Source organism: Podarcis vaucheri (genome assembly GCF_965113315.1).
Source record: "Podarcis vaucheri genome assembly, chromosome: 5".
Taxonomy (NCBI): domain Eukaryota; kingdom Metazoa; phylum Chordata; class Lepidosauria; order Squamata; family Lacertidae; genus Podarcis; species Podarcis vaucheri.
Genome location: NC_138763.1, coordinates 29,572,980 through 29,587,147, shown reverse-complemented (window position 1 = coordinate 29,587,147; position 14,168 = coordinate 29,572,980). Strand labels below are relative to the sequence as shown.

Here is a 14,168-nt window from a genome sequence, read left to right as displayed (position 1 = left end):
CTGTTGCTGTATGTAGGTTTTATTTTATTTGTTTTTCATCTTATATTTTGGAAATGTACATCCAGGGTTTTTTTTCCCTTTAATTATTTTGGGGGGTCCCCAACAGAGTGGGGCACTAAGCTATAGCTTGTTTAGCTTATACATAAATCCGGCACTGCAGCTGTGCATATACAAAAGCCGGAGACGGCGGCACGTTTCCCTGCTTATTTAACACGGGCTATGACGGAGGATTTTGCGCCTGTGGCACAAGACACCGCCCCCCAACCTATGTTTCTGCGGTGAGGCTTGCAAATCGACCCCGCACAGAGCTCAGGCCCCGTCCCGCGTTAGGCCTCAGCCCTCTCGCCGCCGCTGGGTGGTGGTAGAGCTCCGCTCCGCCGCTCGGGGAGCCAGGCGGGCAGTTAAGCGAGCAGCTGCTGCCGTCGCCTCCGCCGCCGCCGCCTCCTCCTGCCGCCCCCAGCCATGGCCGACGCGGAGGACGGGGACGAGCCAGGTGTCTCGGCTCCTCACGCGGGTTTCTCGGGCTCGAAGTCGGGCGGCGTCGACAAGATGTTCTCGCTGAAGAAGTGGAACGCCGTGGCCATGTGGAGCTGGGACGTCGAGTGCGACACCTGCGCCATCTGCCGGGTGCAGGTCATGGGTAAGACGAGGGAGCGGCGAAAGCCGGGCCCCGGAACAAAGGCCTCACACCGGCGACAGCGGCGGCCTCCTCCGTCCTCTCTCAGGCGCCCTGGGCGGGCTTGGGACGGGCTAGGCCTCGTCTCCTCCCCGTGAGGGGTTCCTGAAGTGTCTCTTCTCACCCCCCCCCCGGGAAATATTAGTGTTTTATTTTCTCGTGTTTTTTTGCGAAGGCCGCAGGGCGCCGGCCTTTCCTCCCCCCCCCCCGGTTAGGATGGAGGGGGAACGGGCCTTTTTGTCTGCTGCTTCAGGAAGCCCTGCCGACGCTACCGGCAACTAAACTGTGCCTAAACATGGGCCTTGATGAGATAAGGCCTGCCCTGCGCCCCTTCCCCACCCTTGGGCCAGAGGAGAGGCTCCTGGCTGCTTTCCTATGCTCAAGTATGGGGCCTTCCCCCTGAGCATCTAGGCCGCTGTAGACAATGAGAGACCTAAAATAAAAATAGTTGGAGCATGTCTATTCTTTGTTTTAAGGAGAAGAACAGGCTGCTTGCTCCTTTTCGATCCTAACACAGCCATAGGATTCCGAGGTCCTAACTGAGGAAGCAAACCACCACCACTGCCTCCCCGCTTTTTCATAAGACTCTCTGGATAGACTCGATGATTCTGTTTAGGATAAGATTATGAAAGGTTATGCCTGGACGTTAACAAGTCTTTCATGTATTCACTTCAGAAGATATCACCATGGGAATGCAGTAAGATTTGTTACAATCTGCATACCCATGAGTAAGCTTGTGCAAAATAAATGAATTGGCTGGTTTTCCCATTCGGTAACCAAATATCGCCCTTATGAACTGTACATATAACTAGAGCAGATCCTATATCCTATCCTTCAGTGCATTTTTACAAGTCCTTTTTTTCTATTTGCTGTTGTTCCTGAAGATATATGTGATTTAATGTGTCTGTAATAAAAGGATGCTGTCTCTGACTTTGAGCATCACTATACGTAGGATGCTTTCTTAGTGCTGTATCCGTTTTCATGGTGGCACATCCCACTCCCTTTCTGGCCTGAGGGCAGCACTGGTAAAGCTAAGCTTTCTCTGTGACCAGTGTCGATGGACAATTGGCTCCCTAAATTGGTAGTATGCCCATTCATATTTTCACCAGAAGCAGTATTATTTTTTCTTTTATAATATGTATGCTTAAATTACACATCTGGGTGACAGCAATGAAACCCTGTGGAGTTGTTTCCAAAATGTTTACGAATAGATATCCTCCAGTTACATTTTCTTCCATTTGAGGTGTTTTTGTAATAACCACAGAAGTAACAATGTGGCTGTGTTTGGGGGCCAATTTCCCAAAGCAGTCCAGTGTACCTTACACAGAGGCATACTGTCAGCATGGACTAGATCATAGATTTGTAGAGTTGGAGGGTGTCAAGAGGATCATTTAGTTCAATCCCCTCCGCCAATGCAGGAATTTTTAGGGGGCTCCTGGGGCTCAAATCCTCAACCCTGAGATTAAGCGTTTCATTCTCTACCAACTGAGCTAACTCGGTGTATTTGCTCCAGGGCATTCTTCTAAGAAGTGATGTGTTAGGAAGAGGAATTACTGCACAGTGAATTAATTTACTACTGGATTGTTCACTACATTTCTCCATAGTCCTTCAGACAAAGATGAGATCACAAAGAAAGCAAACTATTAATTATCAGTGTGAACCCTAAATTTTCTAAAGTAAGTTGGAAGAGCCAAGCTTTTGTGGTGTGGAAGTGGCTGAGTTAGTGGAAGTTCGTGTATTAGGGTAAGTTTTAGATTAATGATCTTGAGGTGCTTAGATTACATGACACAGTATGCACGCACCATTAAATGTTTGCCAGTGACTGTAGATGCTTTGGAAACACACTTTTCAGAGCTGCTTTCAGAACATCATACTTAGTCTTGTCCTTGTTTACATCTAGATGCCTGCCTTAGATGTCAAGCTGAAAACAAACAAGAAGATTGTGTTGGTATGTTGTGATTTCATTCTCTTGTTATTCAACCAAAGGCTTTTTCTTAGTGGGGTGCTTTTTAAAGTTTCAGCTAAATAGCTCATATTTTTGTGCAATAAAATTCAGGAAAGCTTCATTAATGTAAAATGACATACATTTGTATAAAATACTTGGCCATAGGAAATCTGCAATTTGTCTTTTATGTGTGGGTATGTAGCCATGAAATACTAGTTACATAAGCTAAAACATTTGATTTGGTGAGGTCTGTTGTATCTTCAGGCATTTTTCATAAAAATGGTTTGTTGAAAGAAATCTTGGGATCTTAAAACAAACAAAAAATTGGTTTCACAACTTACTTTTACTTGCTGATTTTGAGGTTTCAAGGGTGCTGTTTTTGTATTGTGCTTTTTATTAAAATGGGCATTAAAAAGTTGAATTCTTACCACCACTTATTTGTATGTATTCCAGACTGATTTTTCTTTTAAAATACTGTAGATGTAGAAAGTACTGAGTCTGATATTTTGCACTTAAGCACATGGTAATTTTTGTAGCAAAGCACTATCAACTGCTAAAATGCATTAACCAAGAACATGAAAAGTGGTGCTGGGTTGAAATCTTCACATAGAAGAAATTTGCAATACTTATTTTTAACATAAAAATGTATACCTCAGCTTTTAAAAGCAAATAGTGCAGGTTCTTCCTGGTATTCTGGAAGTATATCTTGGATGGTCTCCACACAATAATAATTGCTTTTGGTGCTGATAGCGAAATCTGTAAAAGTGAAGTATTTGAGTAAGAAATGCTAATAAGCTTAGACAACAATTCTTCATGTGCTGTAAAGTCTTAAGGCTGCTTTGAACTACTTTGGCACACCCAAATTCTCACATGCTCAGTCAGACTCTTGGCTTCCTTTCCTTGAACAAGTAGATTTATCCCACCATTCCAAGGCCATATCCCAAACCATTCTGTGTCATTCTGGGTGGCATGAACGCCTGCTGTTCAAGAAAAAAAGGTATTTCATTATATCTGGAAGACACTGCTTTGGAGCATAGGGAAAAAGAAAGTGCACCCTCTTTGAATTATGTGGTTTTACATATGAAGACATAATAACAATCGTCTGTTCCTTAGCTGGTCTTAAAATTAAATAAATACAATCTTAGATGAAATGGAAAAGCTATGTGTGTAAAACTAAGTACACCTAATGATGTACTTCAATTGCTTGTAGAACTACCTTTAGCAGCAATAACTTGAAATAATCAAGTCTCACATCATTGCAGAGGAATTTTGGTCCATTCTTCTTTCTTAAGATCCAGCACAGCATTTCACTTGTGTTGAGGTCTGGACTTTGACTGGGCCATTGCAACACCTTGATTCTTTTATTTTTCAGCCATTCTGTTGTAGATTTGCTGGTGTGCTTAGGATCCTTGTCCTGTTACATGACCCAATTTCAGCCAAGCTTCAGCTGTCAGGCAGATGGCCTCACATTTGACTGTAGAATACTTTGGTATACAGAGGAGTTCATGGTTGACTCAGTGACTGCAATGTTTCCAAGTCCTGCAAAACAAGTAGCTGCAAAACAAGCCCAAAACATCACCCTTCCACCACCGTGCTTGACAGTTGGTATGAGGTGCTTGTGATGATATGCTGTGTTTGGTTTCCACCAAATGTGGCACTGTGCATTGTGGCCAAACGTCTCCACTTTGGTCTGGTCTGGCCAAAGGACATTGTTCCAGAAATCTTGTGGTTTGTTCAGACGCAACTTTGCAAACCTAATCCGTGCTGCCATGTTCTTTTTGGAGAGAACAGGCTTTCTCCTGGCAACCCTTTCAAACCAACCATACTTGTTCCTTCTTTTTCTAATTGTACTGTCATGAACTTTAATATTTAACATGCGGAGGCCTGTAGGGCCTGAGATATAACTCTTGGGGTTTTTTGCAATTTCTCTGAGCATTGCAGGGTCTGACCTTGGGGTGAATTTGCTGAGACATCCACTCATGGGAAGATTGGCAACTGTCTTGAATGTTTTCCACTTTTGAGTAATCTTTCTCACCGTAGAATGATAGACTTAAAATTGGTTGGAGATGGCCTTAGAACCCTTCCCAGTTTCATGGGCAGCAGCACTTGCTTCTCTAAGAGCATTGTGTCATCTTTCCTCCTTGGCATTGTGTTATAACACACCTGAATGCTCCAGACCAGCAAACTGCTAAAACGTTGGCTTTCATAGAGGTGGGCACACTTACTGATGATCAATTAAGTGAGCATTTGATTAGCAGCACCTGTCTGCTACTTGGCCTCTTAATTTCTATGGAAGCAGTAAGGGTGTACTTAGTTTTTCACACATGTTTTCTCCATTTTGGCTTTATTTATGTTAAATAAATCAGGACATGGTGTGATATGTCATGTGTATGACATATCTGAAGTTGTATTTACCTAATTTTAAGACCTGCTAAGGAACAGGTGGTTGTTATTACATGTTCATATGTAAAACCACTGAATTCAAAGAGGGTCACTTTGTTTTTCTCATGACTGTATAGTTGTTTACAAAAAGCAAAGTCCTACAGCAATACTGAATATATACTGAGATAAATGCTAGCATTTTGTATTCATTCTAACCATTTCTAACTTGCTTAGTTTTCTTCTTCTTTTTCTTTCAGTGGTCTGGGGAGAGTGTAATCATTCCTTCCACAACTGCTGCATGTCACTGTGGGTGAAACAGAACAACCGCTGCCCCCTCTGCCAACAGGACTGGGTGGTTCAGAGAATAGGCAAATAAAAGCACTGGCAGTTCTTCTTTGAACTTCTTTGGAATGATATGCAACCAAAGGCATATTCCCCCATGAACAAGGGGAGCATTCACGACATGGGAGAGTCCATTTTATTTATTTAGGTTTTATGGAGTTGGATTTGAAATCTTTGTGTTGGTCTGTGGGATCAGCGTGGTTTCATCAAAAAAGTTAGATGCACAGCGTTGAAGAATGTATCTGAACATTTAGTGTGAACTCTGTACATTTGTTTAGGAATGCTTTGGAACTTATGAAGCCCACAGTTATCTATGTTCAAAGCAGTTCCAGCTAGAAATGCCACTTATTTTTGTCTGAACTGAGGAATTCAACTGAAATAAATAGTTGTTGGCGATGCATTTGTTTTTGCTTTTTTGCTTTTTTTCATTATGATAAAATATTTCCTTTAGGTATTTATAAATATTTGTTACTTTGGCACTAATAAGGTTAAGATTGATATTCTTAAATATGTATTTCTCACAGATTTCGCGTAAGAACATAGGAAGCTACTTTATACGAAGTGAGAGCCTTGGTCTGTCTGGTTCAGTATTGCCTACACTTACTGGCAGCTGCACTGCAGGGGTTCAGGCAGGAGTCTCTCCCAGCCCTACCTTCAGATTGAACCTGGGACCTTATGCATGTACCTATGGGACCGCTTCTCCCGGTATGCCCCACAGAGAGCCTCAAGGTCCATAAATAGCAACACCCTAGTGGTCCCGGGCCCTAAGGAAGTTAGATTAGCTTCAACCAGAGCCAGGGCCTTTTCAACTCTGGCTCCGGCCTGGTGGAACGCTCTGCCTCATGAGACCAGAGCCCTGCAGGATCTGATTTCTTTCTGCAGGGCCTGTAAGACAGAGTTGTTCTGTCTGGCCTTTGGCTTGGAACCAATTTGATTTCCTCCCCCTCTTTTTTCTTTTCCTTTCTCCTGCAATGAGGTTTCAATATTTAAATGTTGTATTTTATTTTTGTTTTTAAGTTGTATTCATTCAATTTGTTTTTATTATTGCTTGTTAGCTGCCCTGAGCCCGGCCTTGGCTGGGGAGGGCGGGGTATAAATAAAAATTATTATTATTATTAAAGCAGAGGCACTACCACTGACCTATGGCTCTTTCTCCAACACTCACACTTGAACCTTTTACCCTGTGAAGTGCTTGCCAGGATCCAGATACTTACATGTGTATGAATTTTCCCTTCTGGCTGTATCCCATTGCAGTGCAACAATTCCTATGCCAGACGGTCCCCTTAACCTTCAGAAACACTTTGTGGATAGCAGGACAGGTTGTGGAAAGGGGAGGTGCAGGAGAGCCCCAGTGCATTTCACGTGTAGCCCTTTGGATCATGATAATCATTTATTACATATTTGCCCTCCCACCCCCTTAGCAAACAAATAAGCAAACCCTGTTCTTAATTATAATCAAGATGGGACCAATGTGAGTATATCTTATCTTTCCAGATAGATAGCCCAAGAGGAGCAGCAGAATAATGGGGAAAATCAGGCAGTAATATTGACTCCGTGCGACCTAAAGTGTGTATTTATTTATTTAGACTGAGCTCCTTTAAGTCTCGTTGGTTTCAGAAACTTAAGTGAGTTTAACCTGCAGCATTTAAAATACTGAAAACAGTGCTGAAACAACCATTTTATTTTCTGGCACCCACTTCAACCTTGAATGAACCATTTCACCATTCATACAAATCCAGGCTTTGAATACCAGCCCCTGCTGAGTAGCTTAAATGAAGGTTGAGGTTTCCATCCTTGTATGAACCTGAGTTCAAAACTGCAATTTCATAAACCAACTTTCTGTCTCGCCTCTACAACAGTTCAATTTCATGAAAGCTGCTACCATTTGCTATAAACTTCTGAAGAACACATTTCCCCTCCATAAGAATTGAGATGTGCAAAATTGTTGTATCCATAAACCTGGATCAAGTAGGCACAAGTTGGTATACAGTCTAAGCAGTGGTGGAACCTACTGGCTGTCCCCTGAATGTTTGCCATTGGGGTGCCCATGGGCACAATGATGCCCTTGAGGGCTTCCATGCTGCTTACAAAGCCTCTGAGCCCCCGTTCCCTACTGCCGTCTTCTACATGTATCTCAAATGATCCTGGATGCCACAAGATGAACACTTCACTACAAATATACAGGAAACTATTCAGTTTGACTATCGATCAAAAGTAAGTCAAGCTTCATAAGAATGAACACATTTGGTCTTTATAGGGTTGTTTTGGAATTGGTCTGAACCTCTGAGCCACTGACTAGTTTTGAAGTGGTATTAATTAATTTACTAACTTTGTTCCAGTTTGTGCTACAAAAATATAGTACAAAGTGTGCCTGAGCAGAAATCATGTTTCAGGAGCTGTATGTCCACTGGCAAGCCTTATGAATGTATGGTTGTTTTGGCTACATGCCTGAGACTGCATTGGGACTTGTTACTTGCTTAGACAGATCACCACAGTGTGCCTGATAAATGCAAATGAGAACAGGAAAAATGACCTTTGAAAATGTTTTCTTCTAACTGGAACACAGCAAAAGCTGGTCCTACTGTGCATACTGACCCCTTGGGACAATTGGAGTGTGACCCCTCCCCTCTCCGCTCCCCAGCACTGGAGGTGTGAGAGTTATTAAAATAAATCACAGCAATCCTTTGTAAAGAAGTGTTAGGACATCTAAATATAGGGGTCACTACCAGCTCCCATTGTAATCCCATTAGTTCTGTCAGAATCAGGGAAGAACTGAAGTAAAAACTTAGTTTCAAGAGGGCTTTTCAATTTCAGGAGCCAGAATTGTGACACCCTAGTTATATTTTGGAAATGAGAATAAACTTCTGCCATGTTGCGAAGGAAACAGACTCTCTTGTTCTGGTTGTACACGGGATCATCCTTATTTTTAGAGCACCAATTATTCTTCGCTTGCTCTTTGTCTAAGCCGATTTGGGTTCCTTCAGAGGGAGCTGTGCCATGACAACAACAAAGATTTTGTGCAGTATAAAAGTGCAGCTCACATACTGTTATTTCCCTGGATGGCATCTGTATCTGTATGTTGAGGTAGATTTCCACTCTAGGACTGAATGGTGCATTTTAAAAGAAATCTGACTAAACCCCTTGATACTTCCTTCTCAACTTGCCACTTCAAATAATGATGTGTTTCCGAAGAGAGCTGTCGTTTTTGCTGAATGTTTTCTTTTGAAGCACTGCAAAACACTGAAAATCTCAAATTCCCTTTTAAAAAAGCCAGCTTCAGAGCGTGCAGACATGGTGGACGTGCTTTGGAGAATCAAGATACCAGGGATGGTGGGCAGGAAAACATATCAGCTCTCTGAAAGGGCATGATGCCATGTGTTCTCTATGGACCTGGGGTTGAAACTGAGGTCAGAGTGGTCTCAGGCCTGTGTGAGGAAGAGTAGGAGCTGAGTTGAGAAATGTACGCCAGATAGTTGTGGCAGCCGTGATGAGGTTCTCCTGGGCTGTCATCCATTTAGCTATAGATAGCAAACCCAAAGCTCCTTAGAGAGAAACCTCTTACCAGCCACTTTCCACAAATGGTACATACACCTAAAGGTACTTAGTGAAAATCCTTGAGAGGTATTTAATGCTAAAGTAGTTGGTCTCCCTAACATGTGTTTGTAGCCTGCACTTACACTCAGGCAGTGGCGCAGGGAAAGCCGTACCAAGGCAGCCACCCCAAGGCAAGCCAGTGTTCTTGCCCCAGTGAGGCTCTGCCACCCTAGTACATCGCCAAGATGTGTGACATGGGGGGACTGGATAACCTGATCGCCAACACAGCATACCTTGAGGCCAGGAAAAGCGGCGATGTGGATGCCAAGGAGATGCAAAAAAGACGCAGGAACCTAGCTCTGCCCAAGATTGAGGAATGTGCGGAAATCAAAAAGTCGATGACTATGGATTACGAGTCCATTTGCGAGCAACAGCCCATTGGCAAGAGTTTTTTCCGGGAATTCTTGGAAACGGTGCCTGAGTACCTGAAGGCCAGAGAGTTTTTGGACGAAGTGGTCGCTTGGGAGCTGGCAGAGGACCACATCAAGGACAGCTACCTAGAAGGCATAGTCAACATGTACTTGAAGAATTGCAGCAACAGCTACCTGAAATTTCTCAGTGCAGACTTGTCAAGCAAGTGCCAGGCAGCTAGCAAGGATGATTTTGAAAAAGTCACATTATCAGCCAGGGAAGAGACAAATGCCTATCTCAAGGGGAAACCCTTTGATGACTTCCAGACTAGCCCATTCTTTGATAAGTTTGTGCAATGGAAAGGCTTTGAGCGGCAACCTATAAACGAGAAGCTCTTTGATGAATTCCGAGTACTAGGCAAAGGAGGCTTTGGAGAGGTAAGGAGCTATTCTTTCATCTCCTGGGCAAGCAGATAGGCCTAGGCCATGCAATGAATGGCCTTTAGCAGGCAACAGGTACTGGGCAACTTGCCAGTCCTCTGCATGCGCAAGATCTCTTGTGACGTAAGCCCATATTCAGCTTTTTCTCTGATAATCTCCTCTGCACTAACATGTACCCAGGAGCATTAGGCAGGGGTTCATTTATTTTTCACAACTATCCCTTCCTCCTTGTTCCTCAAAATGTCTTACATGTGGTTTGCTTGCTTGTTTAATTTACAGTATTTTTATACTGTCCAGTAAAAAGTTCTCTGGGCAATGTACAGTAAGTGTTAAGAACATAAATTATGCAAATAAGTTACAGATAGGTAGCCGTGTTGGTCTGCCATAGTCAAAATAAAAAAATTCCTTCCTGTAGCACCTTAAAGACCAACTAAGTTAGTTCTTGGTATAAGCTTTCGTGTGCATGCACACGAAAGCTTATACCAAGAACTAACTTAGTTGGTCTTTAAGGTGCTACAGGAAGGAATTTTTTTATTATGCAAATAAGACATGAGATGAAATAGGTTTCCCAATGGAAACACGGCTGCTACTGCGGCTCCATTCATTCCTTTCAAATAATCTACAAAGCATTGTAGAGAACCCATAAATGGCACAATAGTCTCCAAGAATGCAGTATATAATCTAAGGGGTATTTGTGTGTGTTTTTAAAAATCAAAACTGAAAGCAATGGATATTGTGGTGAAAATAGCAATAAGGGGCATATAGTCTCTCCAGTTCTGAGTCTGCATCTCTTACTTAAGACTTTTCCTTTTTTCATTAAACTTGCTGCTTTAGGTTTGTGCCATTCAGGTGAGAAACACTGGCAAGATGTATGCCTGCAAGAAACTGGACAAAAAACGACTAAAGAAAAAAGGTGGCGAAAAGATGGCTCTGTTAGAGAAGGAGATCCTTGAGAAAGTCAACAGCCGTTTCATTGTCACGCTGTCCTATGCCTATCAGAGCAAAGCCGCCCTGTGTCTTGTCATGAGCCTGATGAATGGTGGGGATCTTAAATATCACATTTACAATGTGGGCGAAAGAGGCTTGGAAATGAATAGGGTCATCTTCTACTCGGCTCAGATCACCTGTGGGATGCTGCACCTTCACTCCATCCAAATTGTCTACAGGGACATGAAGCCTGAAAATGTCCTCCTGGATGATGATGGCCACTGCCGATTGTCTGATCTTGGCTTGGCGGTGGAAGTCAAGGAAGGCAAGTCCATAAACCAGAGGGTAAGTGAGAGTTCACCGTGCAGGGCTGCTTGGCTAGTTGGGAGAGCTTGTTCTATTTCCAATGCACTGAGCCCCCCCTTTAATTCCTTTGGGATTTGTTCTTCACTAAATATCTTATGTGGTCATTTCATTCTAAGTGACAGATGGAAAGAGGATTTACTTTATTAACTATTTGGATGCACGGTGGAGCAATTTGACTGGCACGCTTGCTTAAAAAGTAATTATACCTTGCAAAAAAAAATGCTGTTAGGTTTTGAGGCATTATGCACGTCAGATGTTTCTGTTAACAGCCTATGAGGAGTTCCAAAAATGAGGAATTGTTGGGGAGTGAAAGCCTTAATGTAATTGGTGCCAATTCTACTTGATAAGGGAGACACAAACCAGTGGAAAGGTTTTCTGTGCAAGCCCCATTGAAATGAATGGGAATGGCACAAGAGCATCTATTGTTTGTTTCAGTGGAGATTCCCTCTTATTGTTCACCCATATTGTAAAGGATTATCTCATATCATCTCAGTTTTTCCATATTATTCTTACTGCAGCAGTACAACCCACAGCCAACCTACCACATACTCACTTGCACATTCTGGGTCAAAATGTACGAAAACCCCTACCAGTGGTGGGGAGTTTGGTAACATGTCACATTCAATTGTATATTTGCAAACAAAAAGAAGAGCACCATTGGCCATTAGTATATAGCTTTAATGGCACTACCTGTGAGGGTTATGGACTGATTCTGATACAAAGCGCTCGAGGTTTAAGTGGGAATTATACAATAAATTTTGGGTAACGTAAATATGGTACATAATGTGCTGTATTTGTTATCCAATTTACGTTTCTTGTGTAACCGCTGTTAAGACAGGTTAAATAAGGATCCGTTCATAATCACTGCAGGTAGCCCTAATAATGTAACGCACATTAGAACGACAGCAGCAAAAAATAGCTTGCTGGAATTCTTTTCCTGGTTTGTATATAGCATGTAAACCTAAACAGTGAGGCAAATATATTTACCGTATTTACATTGCCCTGTACACCTTTCTTATTGTAATTTTATTGTGCAACCACCATCTTATATATGAGCAAATGACAGGGGTGCCAACTTAAATAAAATGTTGTGGGGGCCCAGGTAAACCCCACCCTGCATAATCATATTTTATTGTGGGGGCCAAAGCCCCCACAGCCACTAGGAGTTGGCTCCTATGGCAAATAAGGATAACTATTCAATATAATACAAAAAAGCTCTAATACAGTTTATAGGGTTATGTTGAAAGTATCTGTCGTCAGAATTTGAGAGCATTTCGCATTTTTTTTTTAAACTTCCCAAATATGAGATCTGTTAACAGGAATGTGAGTATGCTTTATGTTGTATAGACCTATATATTGTTTGAATGTTTTGATTTGGGATTCATGAATACTGCCCTCCTTTCCTTATTTAAATAGATTTTAGTGGTGTTGGATCTTTCATCAATTGCTTTATGAAACGGAAGCTTGTATGCTGTAACAGAGCTGCGTGTGATGTGACTGTATTTCACAGTCAAATGTCTATCATTAAAAGTGCTGGCTCAATTGTCACGAAAACAACCTAGAGTAAGTCCTAGTCATACTTCTGTATATAACTTCCCAGAAATAAGTAGGCCTTTTTGAATTTGCAGGTCCATGGTTTGTGAGTGCACAAAAGGAAGAGTGTGCTCCAGGTCTAAAGCATGTCTCTTTTTGGTACTGGTTGATAGGTGTGATGCATAAGCTAAGCAAGAGTGTGGTTTAATTTGATAAAAGGCTGGATTTCCTGCAGGAAAATTAACTGATGAGAGATCAAAAGAGAACTCTCAAAATACTAGCCCCGTGTTATTATGAAAGTTGGGGGTGAACCCCTTATTAAAACATAATAGTCAGACGATCAACTTAATATGGCTTGTGTGCAGAAGACAGACTCTCAAGGAGGGTTTTAATTTGCTATTTTAGGATAAATGCTCAAGGCTTGTAATACATTATCTGTGACTTACTGGTGTAATAGGACTATGGTGTACTCAGTGCAGTGGTTGAGTGTTTCTAGTTGGGTTGTAAAGTGTAGTTAAGTTCTTTTTATGGTACCTGAGTGGGGAGGTGGTACCCGTTGACACAGGCAGAAGACAGGAAAACCAACAGTAGGTGGAGCCAGAAAGGCACTTTCTAGTTTTGTCTCCATCTTCTACCTGCTAAGTTCTATTACAACGTTGCAACAATTGAGACTAAGGGGGAGGTAGATGACAGGCAGTGCCACCCCCTGGATTGGTTGTACATAGGTCAGCAGGTGGGGCTTGTTAAGGATCGGCTGAGGTTGGTGGGGCCCGTTTTCTGTTTGCGCTAATGCAGGGTTTCCCAAACTTAGGTCTCCAGCTGTTTTTGGACTACAACTCCCATCATTCCTAGCTAGCAGGACCAGTGGTCAGGGTTGATGGGACTTGAAGTCCAAAAACAGCTGGAGACCCATTTAATGTTTCATCCCATCTTCCTTCCAGAGGCCCCTTCCCTTCCCGTACTCTGGTCAGCCTATCATGCCTGTCAGCATTTGACAGAAGGGAAATGAGTCCATTATAGTGTGACAAGAGCAAACAGTTCATGAAGTTGCATTTCACAAGAGCGAACTTCCTCCACAGAAACGTTTTCATGTATGTCAGAATTCAAGTATTCACATTCTTAAGACCATAAGAAGAGCATGCTGGATCAGACCACTTTTGGAAGTCAGAACATGGTAGCCAAGTTGAGAGATGTGATTCCTAAGGAAGGCAGTATTATGCCTAAGGTAGGCAGTATTAATGCCAGCCGAAAAGACTAATAACGTGAAGTCAAATCTATTGATGTATTATGGTACAAATTGAATGAATATCAATAAGTGGTGCTCTTAGTGAGGAAAACAGGTACTGTGTCTATTAAACAGACGTAACTGGAGTGTGTGAACAATTTGTATTTCACCTGTATCTAACAAAATGGGCCACTACTGGATTGCCTTTTGATAAAGGGTCGTCCTTCATGTTATGAGCTGCAGGAACTGCTAAGCTGAGGTCGAGGAGTAAGGGGAAATGCCAAAGATCAGCATAAGGACTCTAATTTGACTTAACTCTATTAAATATGTATACATCATTCACCCCATAAAAAGGAGGACACAGGTGTGCATAAAATGTAAACATGC

The 14,168-nt window shown here is 42.4% G+C and overlaps 2 protein-coding genes across 4 annotated transcripts in view; both read left to right on the top strand.

Annotated features, from left to right (window-relative positions):
- The first annotated feature begins 129 nt into the window (after positions 1 to 129).
- RNF7 (ring finger protein 7) lies at positions 130 to 5,745 on the top strand. 3 transcript variants are annotated; one of them, XM_082224698.1, is made up of 3 exons: positions 130 to 770; positions 2,577 to 2,624; positions 5,261 to 5,745. In XM_082224698.1, exons 1-2 carry the CDS (start codon positions 463 to 465, stop codon positions 2,587 to 2,589), a joined length of 321 nt encoding a protein of 106 aa, XP_082080824.1. In that variant the 5' UTR covers positions 130 to 462; the 3' UTR covers positions 2,590 to 2,624; positions 5,261 to 5,745. The 3 variants fall into 3 exon arrangements, with proteins under 3 accessions (XP_082080824.1, XP_082080825.1, XP_082080823.1); XM_082224699.1 differs by having other exon boundaries at positions 281 to 633; XM_082224697.1 differs by having other exon boundaries at positions 364 to 640.
- Positions 5,746 to 5,901: 156 nt separating this feature from the next.
- GRK7 (G protein-coupled receptor kinase 7) overlaps positions 5,902 to 14,168 on the top strand; it is a 43,631-nt gene continuing 35,364 nt past the window's right edge. The window contains exons 1-2 of the mRNA XM_082224307.1: positions 5,902 to 9,727; positions 10,565 to 11,002. Coding sequence (XP_082080433.1) covers positions 9,125 to 9,727; positions 10,565 to 11,002 — 1,041 coding nt within the window. The 5' untranslated portion in view covers positions 5,902 to 9,124. The remainder of the gene's footprint in view (positions 9,728 to 10,564; positions 11,003 to 14,168) is intronic.

What these genes read in the sequence shown, in the direction of transcription:
- RNF7 (XM_082224697.1), top strand. Translation starts at nt 463, where the DNA reads ATGGCCGACGCGGAGGACGGGGACGAGCCAGGTGTCTCGGCTCCTCAC. An exon ending in CTGCCGGGTGCAGGTCATGG is followed by an intron (nt 641 to 2,576) that starts GTAAGACGAGGG and finishes GTTTACATCTAG; the next exon opens with ATGCCTGCCTTAGATGTCAA. An exon ending in CAAACAAGAAGATTGTGTTG is followed by an intron (nt 2,625 to 5,260) that starts GTATGTTGTGAT and finishes TTTTTCTTTCAG; the next exon opens with TGGTCTGGGGAGAGTGTAAT.